Source organism: Anas platyrhynchos, chromosome 19 (assembly GCF_047663525.1).
Source record: "Anas platyrhynchos isolate ZD024472 breed Pekin duck chromosome 19, IASCAAS_PekinDuck_T2T, whole genome shotgun sequence".
Taxonomy (NCBI): Eukaryota; Metazoa; Chordata; class Aves; order Anseriformes; family Anatidae; genus Anas; species Anas platyrhynchos.
In genome coordinates this window covers 3,460,446-3,480,137 of record NC_092605.1, presented here as the reverse complement: position 1 = coordinate 3,480,137, position 19,692 = coordinate 3,460,446, and the positions used below count along the sequence as shown (strand labels likewise).

At 52.6% G+C, this 19,692-nt stretch overlaps 1 protein-coding gene across 3 annotated transcripts; it reads right to left on the bottom strand.

Annotated features, from left to right (window-relative positions):
• Window positions 1–747: 747 nt before the first annotated feature.
• On the bottom strand, window positions 748–16,003 carry CACNG5 (calcium voltage-gated channel auxiliary subunit gamma 5). Of its 3 annotated transcripts, none has more exons than XM_072025726.1 (7): window positions 15,879–16,003; window positions 10,371–10,654; window positions 4,392–4,708; window positions 3,629–3,715; window positions 3,310–3,450; window positions 2,731–2,876; window positions 748–2,360 (listed from the first exon to the last, which is right to left on the bottom strand). In XM_072025726.1, the coding sequence occupies exons 3-7, from the start codon at window positions 4,597–4,599 to the stop codon at window positions 2,103–2,105; spliced, it is 840 nt and encodes a 279-aa protein (XP_071881827.1). In that variant the 5' UTR covers window positions 4,600–4,708; window positions 10,371–10,654; window positions 15,879–16,003; the 3' UTR covers window positions 748–2,102. The 3 variants fall into 3 exon arrangements, with proteins under 3 accessions (XP_071881827.1, XP_005016153.2, XP_071881828.1); XM_005016096.6 differs by lacking the exon at window positions 15,879–16,003 and adding an exon at window positions 11,164–13,709; XM_072025727.1 differs by lacking the exons at window positions 10,371–10,654; window positions 15,879–16,003 and adding an exon at window positions 6,965–10,256.
• Between the last annotated feature and the right edge of the window lie 3,689 nt (window positions 16,004–19,692).

Sequence of the window (19,692 nt, the reverse complement as noted above, 5' to 3'; positions counted from 1 at the left end):
ATTCTGTATTTAATCACTACAAAGGAAAGCTCCACAGCGGGACAGGGATGTCCCAGGATGCTGGGGAAGGATTAACCACGCTGAGCAGCGTGCCCACATGGGGAGGCAGCCAGCTGGGACAGCCCACGTGCCCCTGGGCAGCAGCGATGTAATTCTGCATCTGTGCAGTGCCGAAGGTCTCCCTTCCAAGATGAGATGAAATATAAGGGACCCATCAAAAGGAATATGCAAAGGCAGAAACCTTTGAGGCACTGTCAAGCCATAACACCAAGCCCAGCAAACAAACTAGACTGAAACCATCCTTCCTACTGGCAGTGGGACTGCACCAGAAGCATGCGGACACGTTGTGCCCCCACGCTTGGCCCTTCCTGGCAGCTAATCCCTCACAGCACGCTCATGGTTTTAGTATGAGGACGCAGACACGTGGGGGAAGTACAAAGAGTAGGGATAAGCGTAACTGTATTCACGGAAAACTGCCCTGGTTTTATAACTTAGCAAATCAGGAGTAGAAGATGCTAGATGACTTTACTTGCTTATCTGAAGGCACTGGAGAACACATTGTCATGTTCGAGGTCTGGCTGGATATACTCTTACAGCGAGGTCCACAGGACAGGTGTCAGCATCAATGCAGATAGCGGCTGCTGCTCAAGACTTGGATCCAACTTTGGAGTAGTTCATGTGAATAACAACTAATAATAAAGCAATGCAAATATTCATTAAACAGTATGCTACAAATGAGGTCAAAAATGCGTGCGTATATTCTATTTGTTTTAATTACAGTAAGACAAAACCAGCTCAAATATACCAAGAATCCCCAGAGGGTTTTGTTTTGCACAACGGAAATGTTCAGAAAGGCTCAAAATAACAAGACCAGAACTCAAGGTTGGAGGAAGCTCCTTCTGCGAGGCGATGAGCTTGCAGCTGGCACAGAGCACGTGAGGGAGCGCCACGCTGTTGTCCCCTGCCCTGTCTGATGGATGCTCTCAGCCTGGCAGCGGTCAGTCTTCTAGGACCAAAGTGCATCATATGACAGCTTAAAACTTAAACCTCAAAATAAGTTCCATACGCACACACATACACACAAAAAAAGCAGCTAAAATTGCATTTTTTTCCTGCAAAAGTAAGACATAGACTAACTACTTTGCTATTGTGGACTAGTGCCATTAATTTCAGCTGTGTCACTTCACACCAGTTTGGAGTCTTGCCTTTCACTGAAATAACTTGCAGGGCCTCGCTCAGATGGCTGTGATTTTCCTAAATTCTGTGCCTGTTTCCTATGGGAAGGTTTTAGGTAGTTTTCCACTCAACCCTGCACTGAAATCCTCCCAGTCACTCTTCAGACCTCATCAATGGGATGGTGGAGGAGATGTGGGTGCCTGAGCCACCCCAGCAGCACGGGCACCCCTGGCTGCAGTGCCTCTGGCCCATGTGGGATGGGGAAGTGACACTTTGCAAATGGCCACTGAGAAAACCCAACCTGCTTGGATCTGAGCCTGCTGAGGTATAGTCGAGAAAGATGGCTATTTCCCATTGCAGCCTGGTTAAAAGTGATATCCAGCAACGAGAGGTATTGACCAGTAAACATCGAATCAAGACAAAATTCTTATTTTTCTAGTGATGACTATGTCTTGGAAATTTACACAGATCTTTTAGGCCTGCTGGTGCTGAGGCCAGTGAATCTACAATTAAATGAAAGCCAAATGCACAAACTTTTGCAGCCTACCTAAACCAAAAAAATACACTTGTTTTTTTCCTAGTTCTACTTTATATTCTTTTTTTTTCTGCGCTGGAGTCCAGCCCTGGATTTGTCCCTCAGGCAGAACTGCTGTTTGCTCAGTGGGAAGTGCTGGAAGAAGAGGGCTTTGGAGACATTTCAGTTATGTAGGGAAGAATAAATAATAAAAAAAAAAAGAGACCAACAAAGAAAAGAAAATATCCCAATTCCCTAGGTTACATCGTTGGTTATATAACCAATCTCTATGGTTATATTTACACTCCTATAAATAGAGAATTGCCCTGAAAGAGAGGCCTAAAAATGATGAGTGGAGTCAGGACAGTGACCATCGGCTGGTGGGCCCGGGGAGGCACAGGGGAGGCGATGCTCAGCACGGGGATGAGGACATCTGGTCGTAGTCGGGGCACTTGAGCAGAGCTGGGTAGCTGCTGTTCATCTGCAGAGAAGCCTCGCTGGAGATGTCCGATGGGCTGCGACCCCGTGCCCATGCATCCGGGTGCAAGAACTGCCCCGAGTAGTCGGAGCAGTTGCTCAGGCGGGGCCGGTAGAAGCCAGGGTGAGGCCGGTAAATGTCCTCGGCGGTGTATCGCTTCATGAACAGGTACACGGACATCACCCCGGCGCTCTGGAGGGGAGAGAATAAAAACAGATGGCTCTCTTTGCCCTGCTGATGGCTCGCAAGTGCTCACGAGGAAAGTTGCTCCCCTGCTCTGTGCCACGGGGCCCTACAGTAAACGTGGAGGCCCAAGCCCATCTCCTGCTCCTCTCCTTTCACATACCGCATCAAATCATGATCAGCCGTCCCCTCACTGCTCCAGGCATGTGCCCCATTATATGTACAGAATCACAGAATGATCGAGGTTGGAAGAGACCTCAAGATCACCTAGTCCAACCTCTGACCTAACACTAACAAGTCCTCCACTAAACCATATCACTAAGCTCTAAATCTAAAACAGACAAAGCTCATTACAGGGATGTCCCAGAGCCACCAGTACCTCTGTGAGAAGGAAGGAGATGGCAGAGAATGCAAACGACCAGCCATATTTGTAATTGAAGAATGTTTCTGAGTCCTTGGTCCTGTTGAGCATCTCGTCATTAATGCTGGATATGTAGAGGACCAGCCCCACCACCAGGGACAGACCTGGGGAGAAAGCACGGAGGAAGGCAGTGAGAAACACTCCAGGGATGAAGGTGGTGAAGCAGCAGCTGCCTTTAGGAGCAGAGTGGCAGGTGAAAATGTAAAACTGTGGAAGGGGGCTTGAAATAACCAGGGAAGGAGGCTGCTTTCCCGCAGAGCTCACCCAGGGCACTTCTCCCATGTCAGTCAGAGCGTTACGTGCTTGAGCGTGTCCTCCCACGCTCCCTGTGCACAGCCAGGAGCTGGCTTCAGAGCTCGGCTGTCACAGCTATTTGTTTAACACTCGCATGATCACATAAATAAAACACCCTCTTGGCTCGTGAAGAAACATCCTATCTGAGGAGTTTGAAGTTTCTGTTACCACCTCGCCACAAGCCAGAGAGCATCCTCCATGCCCAAGGGTTTTCCGAGGAGCACTTTGCTCAGCACTACTCACCCGACAGGATGAAGAATATCCCCGACACGAAGGCGAGGATGGTCCGGTGTGGGCGGACGTGGCCGATGTTGCTCAGGATGAAGCCGATGAACATGAAGAAGAGGCTGACCAGAGGGAAGGGGGTGGCAGAGCGGATCATCTCTGGTGGGAGAGGAGCAGAGGACAGGTCAGGGCCCCAGGGTCCTGCCTTGCTGCCAGGTTGATGTGGGTGCATGGGTGGGTGGATGGAGAGTGTTCAGCAATGGCACAAAGGGATTTACTGGGAGATAACAACCTTTAGATGCCTTACAGGATGTAAAGACCCCACAGAATCACTTACTCAGGACATTGACTGTGGATTCGGATGTCAGCTGGATGTTCATGGGCATGACGTATTCTATAGTGAAGCACCGGCCACGCTCCTCACCTGCAGCAAACAGAGACCGAGTCAGGCCTGCAGTCTGCGTATCTGCTTGTTTTCGGGATGGGGGGGGGAAGGGTGCCTTTAAGATTAATTTCAGTGCATATGGCACACTGAACAGCATGGTGAATAAAATCCTTCCTCTCACACTGCCCTGTCCAATGAGCTTGGGATGAATTTGTTCATCTCCTCCCAGCTTCCCAAAGCAGTGGCTGCAACCCCATGACATTTTGGATCTGTCAGCCTGAAACTTCAATTCACTGCGTTTTGTCCAGCTCCGTCCCCTCAGCCAAACTGCTTCATCAAAACCAGCACGAGCGGAGGAGACGTTTCATCTGACCTGAATCCCAATGTCACAGGGACAAAGAAGAGATTTGAGCAGCTGCCCAGATTCTGGGATGGATGGAGGGAGCGAGGGGTTGCAGGGCTGCTGCCTCGTGGGCAGCAGGGTCCTGCACTGCAGCAACAAATCATCCCAGTGCCTGCATGCAGTGAACGGCAGATTCATCCATCCGGCTGCTCCAGCCAGCCATGGGGTGACTGCAGCACTTGCAGGGGCTGTGCCTGACTCTGGAAGCAAAACGGGCACAAACCTCTCCAAAGCCAGCTTCCCCCAGCCCTTCCCCATGACAAGCAGCAAACGCTGCCCCAGCAGGGGATGTTTTGGGTCAGGAAGCCATACCTGCCAGGAAGCAGACCCTCCAGAGCCCTGCATGCAGTGACAGCTTGATTTCGGCCGTCTGGTTCTGGGGCTGGACGATGCCCTCCTCCAGGTAGAGCCAGTAGTCAGTACTGACGGAGATGCCCAGGAGGCCGAGGCCGCAGACGGCGAACACGCTGCTGAGCAGGGTCAGAGCCTTCCTGCCGCATGCACTCATCCCCAAAAGCATGGAGGGGGCAACGCCGCGGGGAGAGGGGCTGGGGTCACTGGCGTCCACCGATTCCGTGGGAGAACAGAAGTGTCCAAAGCTTTGCCCTCTGCCTTTGACGTAGGTGGAGCTGAAATAAGCCATTAAACAAATCACAGGGGGCTCTGATGGTTGGGGAATGAGTGAACTGCATCCCACCCCTGGCTGCGCCCTGCCCACGTAGGCTGGTGGGTTTGTGGAGCCGGGGGCTGGCTGCAAGCAGCTGGCAGCAGCAGTTGGGTTGAGGCCAGTGGCTGCTCAACCTCAGGCCCTGCTTCTCGCCCTGGGTTTAGCCAAACCTCAGTGTCCAAGAGCTCCTGCAACAGGGGCAGCATAAGCTTCCTGCGCCTTGGCACAGGAACTGCTGGGGCACCACGTTAAGACATCATCAAGATCACTGCCCAAACGACACATGCTCCTGCACAGCTCAGGTCACCACAGTGTCCCCACGATACTGCTATTTTTCCTCTTCTAGGGTAAAAAGCCACAAGTGCCAGTGTCAGCTGGGCACAGGCTGAACAGGCACAAGTGGAGCTGGTGCTTCGGGGGAGATGGGGAAATGGGGCCAAGATGCTGCAGCCAGGCTCTGGGCAAGCATGAAGAAAGGAAGCAGAAAACCTTCCCTCAGTCCCTACTTTGCTTATGGGTGGAATATTCCTTTTTTCTTTCATTTTCACTAGTTTTTAATTCTTTAATTTTTGCTAATTTGTGGAAGTTAGCAGTTCTCACAGTGCCTTGCAGGCTGATAAAGCATCACCAGAAATTGCACTTCGGGTGCAGCAGAGAAGTATAATTAATAATGAGGGATGCAAGGGGAAAAGACACGCTAATGAAAGACTGGAGGAATAAGAGCAAGAAGGAAAGGATGTGTGAGCGAGATGGTGTTCTGGGGAGGGGAACAAGGCAGATAGCACTGTTGACTGCTTTTATAACGATGACACGAATAAATGTGGGTTGTGTTTATTTTCTAAGGCACATCTTGTTCAGCGCTGCAGACAATAAGGAAAAAAAGTCTGGCTGGACAGCAAAGCCACCAAACTTAACACAGCAGCAACAAGGCACATTGTCCTTGGGCAGATTCCTTTAAAAGTGGCACAGGCCTTGTTCCTGCTGCGGGAAGTTTTGTGGAACAAGTGGGAGATGGCTGAGGACAGACCCGGAGCCAAGCACAGCTTCCACTCACTGCACCCGACAGCGTGGCAGGGAAGGCAGAGCCCGCCTGAGCAAACACAGCACTTGAACAGCCATTCCCAAATAATGATGGCTAAGTAGCAGAGCTGAGGCACGCTGTGTCGTGCATCTCCCCAGGTGCCAGGTTTTGAGCCCATGCAGGAATAACTCGCTGCTGTCTGCATGCACGCCCTGTGCTCAGTGCCACAGCAGGTGCTGGGGATGGAGCTGTTTTGGGGATGAGGCTGGCTTGGAAAGGAGGTCCTGCTGCTGTCGCTGTGGCAAAAAGGATGGGAGCCAGAGGGTAGGAGCCGAGATGGCAGTGCTTGCTGCGCCGACACACCTGGGTGGATGAGCAGACTGGATTTTTCTTGCACCTCTGCTGTAAAGGTATCAATACTTACAGTGACTCGCAGAGACGCCAAAAATCCTCACAGCTTGCACTTTCACACTTGAAAGCCTCTGAAGATGCTGCTCTGCCATTGTTCCCTCCCAGAAGCAGACGATGCTCTGACAGCTATTTCGGAGCAGCAGCAAGCTGGGCTCTTTTGGGGAGCTCAGCTCTTGCAGCACACACCCCTGGGTAGCCCCCATACACATACACCCCTGCAGCTGGTCCTACACACAGCCCTGCCTGCACCTCCACCTTGCTGGGCAGGGACAGGGAGAGAAAAGCTGGGAGTGCTGCTGGGAGGTTTCAAAGTCTTGGGAGAGCTCGAGAGGGAAGGAGAGAGGCTTTTATTATCACATACCGCACCGAGGGCAAAGCAGACAAGTACATCTCAGTAGGAAGCAGATGTACTTGCACCCTCAAGCGCTGCAGCCGCTCTGACAGTCCTCTCCCATCTGAAATCAAGGATTTGGCTCTTCCTACGTTCACACCGAGCTGCTTCCCAGAAGGTACCGACCTACGGGAAGGGGAGTGCTGTCACTTACAGACAGCCCAAGCAAATGCTCCTGCTCCTGCAAGCTCTCCACCTTTGCCTTTGCTAAAGAGGCTCATTTTTAATGTTGTTATTTGTTTTCTCCAGCTCAAGAAATCCAGGACGTGTTCCCAGCAGTGACTGTGGGTATTTGTGTTCTGTCCACAGGCTGGGCACGGCAGCAGATGGGCACAGCCCTCAGGCTGGTAGAGGTGCTGTGGTGGGGACATAGGGTCCTTTTTAGTCCTATTTACCTTCAGCTCCGTGTCCCTGCCACAATGTCCCTTTCAAGCCAGGCACACGCTGCTGTCTGCACAAGGTGCACTGAGGAGAAGCCCAGAGCTTTTTTCCTTCTTCTCTCTTTTTTTTTTTTTTCTTCCTTCTTTCTTTTTCCTGAGGAACAAGTAGGCAGCAGCTAAGGAAGAAAAAGAAGTTCTGGGGCAGAGAAGCACATCCTGCAAAGGTAGCACTGCACCTTGATTGTTCAGCAGCAAATAGAACCTCACTGTCAAGGGAATGGGCTGCCATAAAGCTGCAGTAGATAGGACACCACTCTAGTGCTTTACTGGATGGGAATGTGTCCTTTCCCAGCCCTGCACAGGTCCAACAATGCGACCACGCAAAACGCAGATCCTCTGGCTCAACTGTTCTCCTCCCTAACTTGTGACCATATTTTCTAGTTGCCACATCAAAACGAGCAGTGTTTACTACAGGATGCCTCATCCCTCTTGGCATTTCGATGCCAAAATGGTAAAAGGAGCTGGAATCTATTCTTGGCTCATGTATCATCAAAAAAAGGTCCTTACTGCACTTATTTTGTTGTTGTTGTTGTTAATAAGGCACCAAAAATAAAAGTAGGGAGTATGTGAAAATCCAAATAAAGCCATTCAGAGGGAAATAGATACATACGTGACTCCTTTGCTGTCTACCAACAGCAGGGATTAGGAAATAGACTGGTTTGGCATCATTTATATTGGTCATTGGGGTGACGCTAGCAGCAGGAAGAGGGCTCAGGCAGCAGAATCACGCCTCTCAATTGCCTCATTTCTTTTCACTCTCACACTTCAATTTCCATGTAATCACGGGTTCATTAGAGAGCAATACTTATTACTGCCGAGCTGGCAAATAAAATCAAGGCTGATGAAGAGGGGGCCGGGGAGGCAGGGACGGTGCCCCCAGCACAGCGCTTCCCCCCGTCCAGTGGTGCTGGAATTAGCTGGGCCCCAAGAGAAAGATTTTTCAAGGACAAAAAGAGAAGCTGGCTTGGTTTTCAGCAGGGATTTAGTTCCTGGTAACCTTTACAATTTGTGCAATGCTTCATACAGATGAAAAGGTGATGCTGTTCGGCTTCCAACAGTATCTGTATTTTAAATTTAAATTAATATCACCACCAAGATGTCCAAGAAGCAGGACCTGAGAATGGTTCCTGCTCCTTCAGCCACATTATGCCTCCTTGTGGTAGCCCAGGAAATGTTAAAGGCAGCCTGCAGTGTAGCCTGCAGGCCTCATAATGAATTTCTTTTTGTCTTGGAGCCACAGCATCTGATGGGGAGTGCACATGCCCCTTGCTGGGACTGAGCCCTGCAGAAACCAAAGTGAGCGTTGGCTTTGCAGCCACCCAGGTCCAACAGCGACTTTGAATCCTGCTCTGTGGTCACAGGTAGAAAATGTTGTCCTGATCCTGATTTCCGAGCCCAGCCCTCACTGCTCCAACTCAGTACAGGTCGCTGCCCTGGGCTATGTGGAGGGGCTGGGAAAAGTAAATGTCACCGTTGAGCTGCCTGGGCTGGAGGAGCCGTATCAATACCTCTCTGCTGGTGAGTTCAGTGTAACAGCGCTCCCTTCTCACCTGGGTGAGGGGAGAAAGAGCAGGGCTGAGCCAGGCCAAGCAGGCAGCTATTGATTTCCAGGAGGCTAGAGCACCATTTCTAATTTTCCTGACATTTGCGGCGCGGGGAAGCGCAGCCCAGGTTATTGGAGGGAAGGCTTGGTTTGCAGCGGGGTGCTGGGATCCTAACAGCCCCGCTGCAAGCCAGAGGCAGAGGCAGCTCGGAGTTAAGCCATGGATCTGGAGCGGTGGGAGAGGAGAACACAAAGGAGGAGGAATGAAACCTGGAGAAAAGGGGATAGGAAACCCACTGAGTGTGTGAGAGATGTACAAAGAGCGCCGGGGAATGGCACAAGAGGAGAGCAAGCTGCGGCGGAGCTGAACTGAAAAGAGCAGCGCCCACCAAGCTGTGACAAGAAAACTGGGCTGGCTAAAAATAAAGGGCCTTCAAGTAGCACGATCTGCTCCTCAGGACGCAGTGCAGGCCACAGCGTGGGCAAGAACAAATAGGTCATGGAGAGGGGCTCGCTCAAACCCCACTGCTCACAGCTGTGAACGTGGGGGCAGCCAGGCACGGGTGGTCACTAGCCCTTGTGCTGCCCAGCACCATGCTGCTCCCTCTGGGCTAATGCCCCAAAGCCTCACCTGGTCATCTGTGACCCTAATGCAGTAGGAAGGTGGTGGTGCAACCACATAGTGGTGGCCACTGAGCTCGCAGGGCATGTGGCCCCACGCTGGTGCTCTGCGTGAGCCCGGCCACAGCACAGATCTCACGACACGTATTGTAAAGGAGGGCATAAATATATAAGGCAGCTTTACAGAGCTGCATTAGTGTCACAAAGAAATGTGTCGGCTCAGTTTCTGAGAAAGAAATTGCATATTGGAAAAAATAAGTACAGAAATAAATCTTCTAGATGTGGAGGAGGTTTAGCCCGATATTAAGAAATGAAGCAGTCCAGCTCATGGCAGTGTGAACAAACGCTAGTAACTGCTCTATCCAGCAGCCATAAACTTCAAAAGAATCAATACTGGACTTGAAAGCTTCCCTTGGCTGCAAACAGTGGTGCTGCGCTGCCAGCCCGGCACGGTGCATAGCCATTACAGCGGGGTAGAAACACAAGCATTGACTCAATCAAGCACGCTGGGCTCACAGGCTCTTAAGAGAGTTGTTTGTTTGTTAAAAAAAAAAAAATAAAAAAAAAAATGGGGAAGACTGGTTATGAGTTAAAGTCTAGCTTAAGTCCCACCACTGATAATCCTATCGATTTTTTGCTTGTCATCAGACACAAGGAACACCTGAAAAACAATTAGGATTAAAATCTGCGGCTGCCACACACTGTTAATGGTCACCAGTGACAAATTTTATGATGGGGTTACTGAGGATTTGTCTTTTAACTGCCCTTTCTGTGTGGACCAGATTTGCAGCTGAGCCCACCTTCGGCTTGAGAACCATAGACAAGGAGATAAAACGATATTCCCAAGGTCACAGGAGCAGCAGCTGAGATTTACCTCCCAGCCCCAGACCTCTAACCAGATGCTTTCCCGAAACGGCCGCCTCCGCCGTGCCCGCGCCGCCACGCTCGCTGAAGCGCTGGCTCTGTTCCAGCTCATTCACACTAATGGCTTTGGATGATGCCAGCGACTTCCAACAAATAAAACCATCGACCGAACAGCCCCCCCGGCCCCAGCACAGCCCGTCTGCACACACTCATTCACTCAGTCTTTCAGAACCCACAAATATTCACCCCCCAAAACCTCCCACCGAGCATCTCCTCCCTGCTAGCGGCAGCGCCCGCGTGCCTCATTTCTCCTCTGCTTTTTACAGCTCTTACCTCTTTTAACACCAGCCGAAGCAATGTTGTCACAAGGGGAAAATCAGCGATGTTTGCTTCTGAGCTCAGGTGCTGGCAGAGCAGGAGGGGAGCTCGCAGCGAGGAGGGGGCCCCAGCCAGTGCTTTGGCTGCACGGTGCTCGGGAGCAGCTGGACACAGTGAGGCTTTGGTGAAGGTCTGGGGCCACAGGAGAGGCTCTCTGCCCCGAACTTACTCACATGAGGGTGGCACAAGGCTGGGACACGGGGACAGGCAGATGGCAGGCAGGTCTTGCAGCTCCGACCCTGTGGTTTTGTAGGAAAGCAGCACATGAAATGTGTTTCTCAGGAGGGAAATAGGAGGTGAAGCACAGAGCTTGGAATATTGCCCATGCACTCAACTCCTGTTCTTGAGGAACAAACGGTGTGTATATACACTTTCAAAGTTTCTATCATTAGCAATAACTGACACCTTTCCTTACTGGACCCTTCCCAACACCCTTCCACCCCCTGCATATGAAAGCTGGCACCCATTAGTCACCCACTGCACTGTGTCAGTGCTCCCCGTTGGGGACACGACCCAAACCACTGGCTTCTATCCTCTACAAAGAGCTACAAAGCGGGGATATTTAGCACTGCAAAGCAGATCAGCTGGGGACTTTGCTATAAGATGAGCAGAAATCTCACTGCAGTGTCATGTGGAGCTGTGCTTGCCCATTAACTTCTGCATGCCATAAATCACAGGGTGCAATTGATGCAACCTGATGATCCTGTGACCCTCTTCTGGCTTCAGCTTGGTGCTCCCCTCAGCTCACCTTGGCTGGCACGGATGGAGCCTGAGGAAAGGCAGCAGCACAGATAAATGATGGCAACGTGATCTCCTGCATACACAGCCGCTGGGGCAGAGCAGCTGGCTCAGCCATGGGCATCCAGCTCACCGCGGGACCGGGGTGAAATACTGGATCTCTAACAGTTGGTTTGTGTTCACTTGCACTTGTCATTTAGGATGGTATGAAATCCTGCAACAGTCTTGTGTATTAAAAAGAGGAGAAGAAATCTCTTCCTTGCATATGACAGCTTTTCAGTGTCTCTGTGTCCTTCCAGCAGCAAGGCAGGTCATGCAGCTGCAGATCTTGGGCACCTTTTCCGTAAGATATACATGTTTTAAACTGAGGTGGGTATGGACAGAGAGCACATACCAGTGTAAGGTTTTCCCTCTACCCTGCAGGCACCATGAGTTATGAACACGACTGCAGGAAGCTTCCCTGGGCTATGAGCTTTTACTGCTGCAGGACATCTGAGGACAAGCCCCAGGTACGAGCCCAGGTTCCAGCCGCTGCTGAGCGGAGCGGGGCCAGCACCCCCGTTTCCTTTTTCTCCCCTTAATGGCAGTGTGTGACAGCCTGAGCTAAATTAAGCAGCGCTGGGAGGAAAAAATAGCATCAGGAGCAAATCTTCTGCCTCCCCCGTGCCTGTGCTGGGAGAGGCGATCCCGGTACCTGCACAGGCAGCTGCGGGAGCTCCCCGACACGCAGCTCTCCTCCGCAGCGCCCACGGCTGCACGGCTCCTGTGGATATTTTCCATACGATAAGTGAGACAAAGCAAGGAATCCCCCAAGCACCATTTTCACCTCTGAGCGAGGAAGGCTGCAGGCAGTGGTGCGATGCGCAGGCTGTGTGCGTGCTGGCTGCAGAGACCTGCCTGTCCCAGCTTTGCCACAAAGCCTCCGAGTTCCGAAACATCCCATAAAGAAAGAGGAGGGCTGCAATATCCACACCTCGGATGACCATCTGAAAGGCCGTTAGCAGCTGTCATTAAACCTGGTTACCAAATACTGAGGAATTCAGGACCCAGTTTCTGATACACCTGGGGTGTTGTCTGGGTGTACAAGTCCTCACGTTCAGCCACGGAGCTGCTGCAGAAGTTTGGTCCCGTCTTCACACAGGGAAGGTCTTTGCCTTGCGTGGCTTGTTGGGTTTAATAAGGAGGTTATGTGATAATGAAGAAAATAATAATCATTTACACCACATCTGTTGGTGGCAAGCTTTCCAATGCTCTGATTTTAGCAAAAATTCATTGCCAGTGCCGGGCTGTAGCTGAACACCCAGCAGAGAGGATAGGGAAAAACCACGCAGGACACAGCAGCCTGCGCCCAGGCAGCAGCAGTGGGGCTGGAGGAGCGGGGCTGGGGGGGCCCAGCCCAGCCTGGGGTCGACATCCGTGGGAGCAGCTGGGGGAGAGGCTTGGTGTCACCCCTCCGTGGCCAGCACCTCCAGCAGGTGAAACTTGGTCTGAGTGCATGGAGGTGGTCTTCACCTGCACCCTGCTCCTGTCCAAACGCTCCCTCCGTAACATCACCGCTTGTTCCTGCAGCGCCTCTCCTCCACCTCTGCATGATCTGATGTTTTCTACTCTGTTCAGTCTGAAGGGTGTTTTGCAGGTTACTGTAGGACAGTCGGCACACACGGCAGTGACCCAGGGAGGTCGCTTTCCTCTTCAGCCATCCCCACTTCGCTTGGAAAAAGGGCAGTTTTGTGCAGATTTGCTTCCTGCCTGTAGCCCACCATCTCCATACTGCTGGAGGGAAAGCTGCTTCCAAGCAGCAGCTCCAGCATCAGGACGACTTAGTGCAACTTTCCAAGTCACCCAGTTTCCTAGGTCAGGTTTGCTGCCTTGCTTCTTCCAGGGTGTCCCAACGTAGCTGGGAGAGAGGACCATTTTCTACCAACCATCAGGTCAGTGCTGCTCTGAACATCCCCCCGAGAGCCACCACAGCCGAGCTGCCACAGCAGCAGGAACCAGGGATAAGAGCAGGGCCGAGGATGGCAAGAAACAAAAGCAAAGACACTGCTCAGGTTGGGCACTTTGGCAATGCCGAGGGCAAAGCTTTTGCATGGGACACAGCACCCGCTGAGTGACTTTGTCCTGGGAACAGGAACACTGGAAAACTCTTCTGATCTGCATGTGTGTAAGCAATGGGTGGTGATTTTGTTTTTTTGCCTTTTTCCCTCTTTTCTAATTCTCCACTAGGTGAAGCTTCATCTCCTCCTAATCCACGGCACACCAGTGGGAACATCTCACCTAGGCCTGACGTTACGGCACCAGCCTCTGCTGCTGATTTTGAGTTTGCCCTCTGCCTTTAATAGCTGAACCTGCTCAGAGACCTCCCTCCCTTCTCCACCCAACTTCCTGATTGCCACCAGGTGGGAAGCCTCAACCTGCCGTGCTCCCAGCTCTGCCATCCCTGATCCTTGCTGACTGGTCCCCGTGGATGTGGATTTTCCCAGGAGCACTGGCCCTGCACAGAGTGGGAAAATGGATCACCTGCGAGTTATCCTGGGTCAGTGCTTGCCATCTGCCCACACAACGCCCCCTCAGTGCGGCCCTGAGCACCACTCCAGCAAGATTTTTCACCAGTGAGCAGCGATAAATCTTTATAATAAAGGAAAAGCAGCAAGTCCCATCCCCCAAAGGGACCGGCTACAAACCTCACTCACCTGTAACAGCACATTTTCTGAGCCTGACAATGCATTAGCTTGGCTCTTGGACAAATCCCATGTTCCCAGTAAATATTTTACTGTAAATGTCAGAATCTTGTGGCTGAGCAGCAGTAAAAATTGATGTGACTTTATTCCAAATCGCATTCCCAGAACACACCTGGAACCCAAACCTCCTTTAATTGCAGCAAGATTAAGACTCACAGGTAACTTTTGAAACCAGGACCTAGGCTCTATCACCTAATTATTTAAAAAATGCCACCCTGAAACCAGGGCTTTAAATCTTTCCAGCTGGCTTATGAAAAAGCTCCCGGTGCTTTCTGTAGCTGTACACTTGCGCAGATCACAGCTCGCCGATACTGCTAAAGCCTCTGTGGGCTTGTGAATTATTTCCCTTTCTTATCTTCTATTCCCTTCCCTCTCCATAACAGAAGCTGAAGCTGCAAATGTTGCAGGACAGATGCTGCCAGATGGGGATTCATTCAGCTCACTGAATATATTCAGCAGCTACAGAAATACAAGAACAGGAGAAGCAAGCGCACAGAACCTTCCCTGTCCCTGGATGCCACAGGGAACTGCCGCACATTGGACGAGAGGAAGGTGAGACGGCAGCGAGACAGGCTGCTGGGAGCCACCCCCAGCCCTTTGGCTTTTTCTGTGGCTCATGAAGGTTTTGAAACTGCCCCTAAAATTCAGCAGCACATGAAATTGGTGGGCAGATGAGATGGAGACAGGGGGATGGTCCCCTATCTAAGCTGCCTGCTGGGGTCACGCCACCGGCACCTGCTGTTACTGCGCAGAACTCAGCTCCAGTTCTGCTTTCCAGTGCCCTTGCTGGAGCTGTGCTGCTTCCAGTGACCTCAATGCCCTCGCTGCCCTTCCCAAGGCTTGCCTGCACCATGCAGGCCACCTACCAGCCCGGTGCCCTCTGCCCCAAGGAGGCTGGGGTGTGTGAAGGACAGCGATGGGGACAAGTCAGACCCTTTGGGCTTGGGACACCACCAGGGAGCCTCCTGCTGTATCACGCCTGGAAGCCACAACCCCAAAAGTGCCACACGTCGGGGGCTGATGAAGTTTCACCAAATGCCAAGCAATTAATCAACAGCCAAGCTGCGTGTCAGAAACCCTCTCTGCTCACTGCTCTGGTGGCTGAAATATCACATTTCATGTGTCACCACCTTTCGCTGGATATGAATAAGTGGTGTGAGGAGAAGTGAAGACTGGCTTCACATCCCCATTCGCTTGTTCATATGGCAACCCATGATCCAGCAATTTTTTTCCCCCTCTACTTTACTTCACTTAACAACCAGGTCAGATTTATGTCACGTAGCCTCACGTGAATTCACACTGCCCTCTCCAAGGGGGTTGCTGCACTGGAAACCACTGGCAGCCCACGACTTCCAGTGGATTTTATATTCCCTGTGAAAAACACACTTCTTTCCCCCAGATCAATGTCCAAAAGTCTTGGGTGAAGCCCAGGGATGCTCACAGCATCCCCGTGTCCCTGCTCAGCCTGGAAGAGAAGCAGCACTGGGGTAAAGAGCCTGGGTTTATAGGTTTGTGGCGTGCTAAGTCCACCGTGGGGCTTTCAGACGGGGCTCGTGTGCCACCCAAAGGTCCCATCGCTGCTGGGCCAGAGCCAGGCAGGAGGGCACATAAGGCTGCGGGCACCTTGTGGGTGCCAGGACCCCCGGCACAGCCCCCGCAGCAGGGTCTGAGCCCCCGGGGAGCTCCGGAGGGACAGCTCCCACCCCGACGGGGATGGGGAAAATAATGGTACCGATCCCCTACAACCTGCCGCCCGTACCCGATCCCCACCCCCAGCCCCCCCCCAGCCTTCTGCTCGGCATTAAACTTTTTGGTTTTCCCACCCAACGCGGGGAGCCCCGCGAAGGGCGCAGGGCTGTGCGCCCCAGTGCCCACCAGGGGCGGCATGGGAAGGGTCCCCCCGTGTCCCCATGCCCTCCGTGTCCCCAATCACCCCCGTGTTCCCCCATTCCCCCCTCCCGGTGCCCCCATCCCCGGCACTCACCGGCCCCGGGGCTGCTCCGTGCCGTGCCGTGCCGGGAGAGCCCGGGGAGAGGAGGGGAGGGCATCACATGGCGCCGGCGGGGCCAGCCCACCTCCCTCCCTCCCTCCGTGCCCCCTTTCCCTCCCCTCCTCCCTCCCTCCGTCTCTTCCTCCAGCCATCCCTCCCTCCTTCCCCTCCCTCCTTCTCCACTCCCCCTCCCTCCATCCCTCCTTCTCCACTCCCCCTCCCTCCATCCCTCCTTCCCGCTCTCCATCCTTCCTTCCACCTCCCTCCCTCCCTCCCCTCTATTCCTTTTTCTCCCTCCCCTCTATCCCTCCTTCTTCATCCTTCCATCCCCTTTCTCCCTTTCCTTTTACCCCACCGCCTGTAATTTTCCCCCCCCTCATCCTTTTTTTTTTTTTTTCCCCTATCCCTTCTTCCCCCTTCTTTTCCTTTCCCTCCATCCCTTCTCCCTCCTCCCCATCTGTCCCCAGCCCCTCCATCGGGGACCCAGCATTGCCCCTGCCCCTCCGTGCACTCCAGGACCCCCTGGGCTGGGACCAGCAGTGTGGGGAGGGCTGCGCTGCCTAGGACACACTCGTCTGGGAACTGGGAAAGGGAAATCTGGCTGCTGCCACCAGTGTCACACAAAGCCACATCCGAGGACATGGCAGACAACAGGGAGGATTGGTGGGCAGAAAGCCAGCATGCCGGAGAAAGCCAACTTGGCAGGACTCAGGCCAGGGCAGGGAGAAAGCCAGGGCTAAAGGAGAGAGGGACAAAGGGGCAGATGCTGTGGGCCCTGGAAACCTTCGCCAGACTGAGTGATTCAGCCAGAATACAGAAAATTAACGGCGGAGCTGGGAATAAGGACATGGCTCTGTCTGGGTATCCAGCGATGGGACACTTCCTCAGTCCCAGCGGGGAGGACTAGAAGGGGGTCACAGGCCATGCAGGTGCCCCCTGCCATGCACCAGCAGGTGATTGCTGCTGGGTGTGCTGCCACTGCAGCACAGGAGGCTTAGGGGCAAGTGACAAATTTGGCCCTGGAGCTCCTCTTGCACAGGGCTTTGGGGAGCTCCTCTGGCCCGTACTGGCTGCGGCAGCAGAGCAGGGCAGCAGCTCCATGGTGTGGCCCCAAGGGAAGGCACCCCTGAGGTCTCCCAGCAGGAAAAAAACAAAAGCAATTCATTAATTACAAGTCTAATAAATGCAGTCTCTAATAAATACTTGGTCACAGCTTCTGCACGACTTTGCCCATACATTGCTTTTACCTCAACCACGCTTCCCTGGTTCCCAGCACTCTTGCTGCAGCGTGTCACATCTCTGCCCGCCACGTCCTTACCTAGTGAAGCATAAATATCCTGATGGAATAATTCAGAATAAAGTGAGATATGAGATGCGGAGGAGGTGTTGGCTAGATAGCTGGTTTGAAGTCAATGGAGCCGTGTGCTCTGGCTTGTTGAGCTCTGTTTTGATTTACAGCAATAACAAAAGCTGATGCAGGTGTGTAAGTTTTGATTTTTTTCCAGCCATGTGGTGAAGCCTAATACAGAAAATGCCTCTCAGACACCTTTCATTCGCATTTGAGGACTAAAGGCAGTAAATCCATTGGGGATGGCCAGGAAGGACAGAGAGGGCACTCGGTCAGCAGCACGGGTCCTGTGCTGGAAAAAGGGGGCAGAAGAGGTGATGCCCTCCTGGGGCGGTCCCCACACAGCCCCCCAGGAGGAGGCTCCCTGGGGTGGAGCTGATCAGCAGGGAATTACCAGGGAAATCACACAGCTGCAAGAAGCAGGTTAGACCTGGATGTTCATCATGTTCTGTCAGGGACATTATTTTAATGCAGTAATTGGCTGAAGTTCATAATTTTTCTTTTCTCTTTTTTAAAGTGATATAAAGAAAACAATGCAACGCAAAAGAAAGAAGCAAACGAAACCAATCCCATTTTTCTCCAGAAAGGTAATCTGCTATATTAGCTGCCTGGGCACCGGGCAGGGTTATTTGAATACAATACAAATAGAGGCTGCAGTGCATGCAGCCAGTGACATAATTAACCATTACAGTGTAAGAGGTCCCCAGCAGCCATGCATATAATCAATTAGAAATACACATTTTGGGCCTCAGTCTCTTTTTTCCCCCCCTCTGCTTCAATGCAAACGTATTTAGGCTAAAACACTCAGATGGATTTTCCACTGCTGCTCATCTCATGCAGCACTCACACCGCCAGCAGTTCCCACCAGGGCACCAGGACTGGGCTGTGGGAGGGCACCCAAACACCCTGTGCAGCCCCAGAAGCACAGCTGAGATCTCCTACCTCACCAGCAGCCCTCTGTAATTCCTTCCCTCTAACAGCATCTCCTTGCTGACTGCATAAAGTGGTGAGGTTGTGGTGGAAATCTCTTCTGCTGGCTGTCTGCTTGGCATGGCAGTCCCAGGCAGGGCGATTGGCACCTTGTGTCCTCTCAGCATCCTCCAAACTTTGGGGCAGGACTTTGCCAAATCTTACAGCAACAGGATTGTCTTTTTATTTTATTTTATTGCTTTTTCTTGGTTTGCTTTAATACCCACTGAGCACTGTGGTGAGATGGTACCACCTCAGCATTTTTGGAGCAGATTCCCTTTAACTTCACCACTGTTTACTATTTCTCACTTCAATTCTCTCTCTGCCCCTCTGCTCCCCTTCACAAGAGTGAGGACCATGCCCTGCAGCCCCAGGGACTGGAGGTGTTGTGGTTGGGGTGTGCAGGTGAGGGGATGCAACACAGCTCAGCCAGCCGGTGCGCTGCTGGAGCTACCTTCCCCAGCACATTCAGAACCAGCCTGGAATCGTGTGGCTCCACAGATATCAGAGCTGGCAGCGTTTGGGATGGGCCAGAGGTCCCATTTGTTGGTGAGCCAGGGTGCAGCTGGTAACACACCAGCCAAATGATCACAGCTGGCTTTGACCCTTCATTTAGTGCAATGCACAGAGACACCTGCTGCGGTCAGAAACGAGCAGTTCCTCAGGGGCTGATGGTGTCACCATCCTTACACTGGGAGAGAAAGCTCTAGATGGATTTGATGTTACTTGTGGTGACTGCTCCTGACTACACAGTGGATTGTGCTGGCTCAGGAGCATCAGTCTTATAGAGGTCCCATGTGCTACCAACCACCGGGCTTTGCGCAGCAGGGTTTAAGCAGCATTTTGGGTGCGGGAAGGAAAAAGTCTGTGCCAGCCAAAAATTCCGGCGTTTGCCTGAGGGAAGAGGAAGGGGAGCAGGTAGCGGCAACAAAGTGGCAAAGCAATGCTGAAGCTGCTGTGCCTGTGTGGGAGGTGACCGGCGCTCCCTGCCAGCTGCCTCAGCGCCTGCTATTTCTGCCGCGCTGTAGGCCGCATGGCGGGGTGAGGCCTGTGGAGATGGTGGAGGAGGCGAGTGGCAGCCCTGGCTCCTCAGGGAACCCGCTGCCATCCCTGCTGCAGCTTGAGAAGACTGGGAAATGCTCAAAATGGAGGCTTCTGAGATATTCTCCTTCCATGAGCTTTGGCAATGTTTGCAGCCTGGGTTTGGGGTGTTGGTCCTGGTTGCAGCCACGGCTCCTGTGCAAGCAGGATGCGGCCTTGGGAGCTGTGCTACGAGGCAGCGCCCGCTTGTGTGATCGCTGCTCCTTACCCCAGCCTCATTTTTAAATCTTTCCAACACTGAAAGTAGGGAACAAGGGAAATTCATGGCACCGAAGGACAGCAGCTCCTCCCCAGTCTCTGGGGAGGGTTTTCACATGCCGCTCACGCCGTCGCTAAATTAAAGGCATCAGCATTCGTGCGCTGCTGGAGCTGGGGCTCAGCTCACTGCTT

Coding starts and splice junctions, on each gene's coding strand:
- CACNG5 (XM_072025726.1), bottom strand. CDS start 4,599: ATGCTTTTGGGGATGAGTGCATGCGGCAGGAAGGCTCTGACCCTGCTC. Junction 3,716..4,391: donor GAGGGTCTGCTTCCTGGCAG/GTATGGCTTCCT, acceptor TGTTTGCTGCAG/GTGAGGAGCGTGGCCGGTGC. Junction 2,877..3,309: donor GATATTCTTCATCCTGTCGG/GTGAGTAGTGCT, acceptor CTTTCTCCCCAG/GTCTGTCCCTGGTGGTGGGG.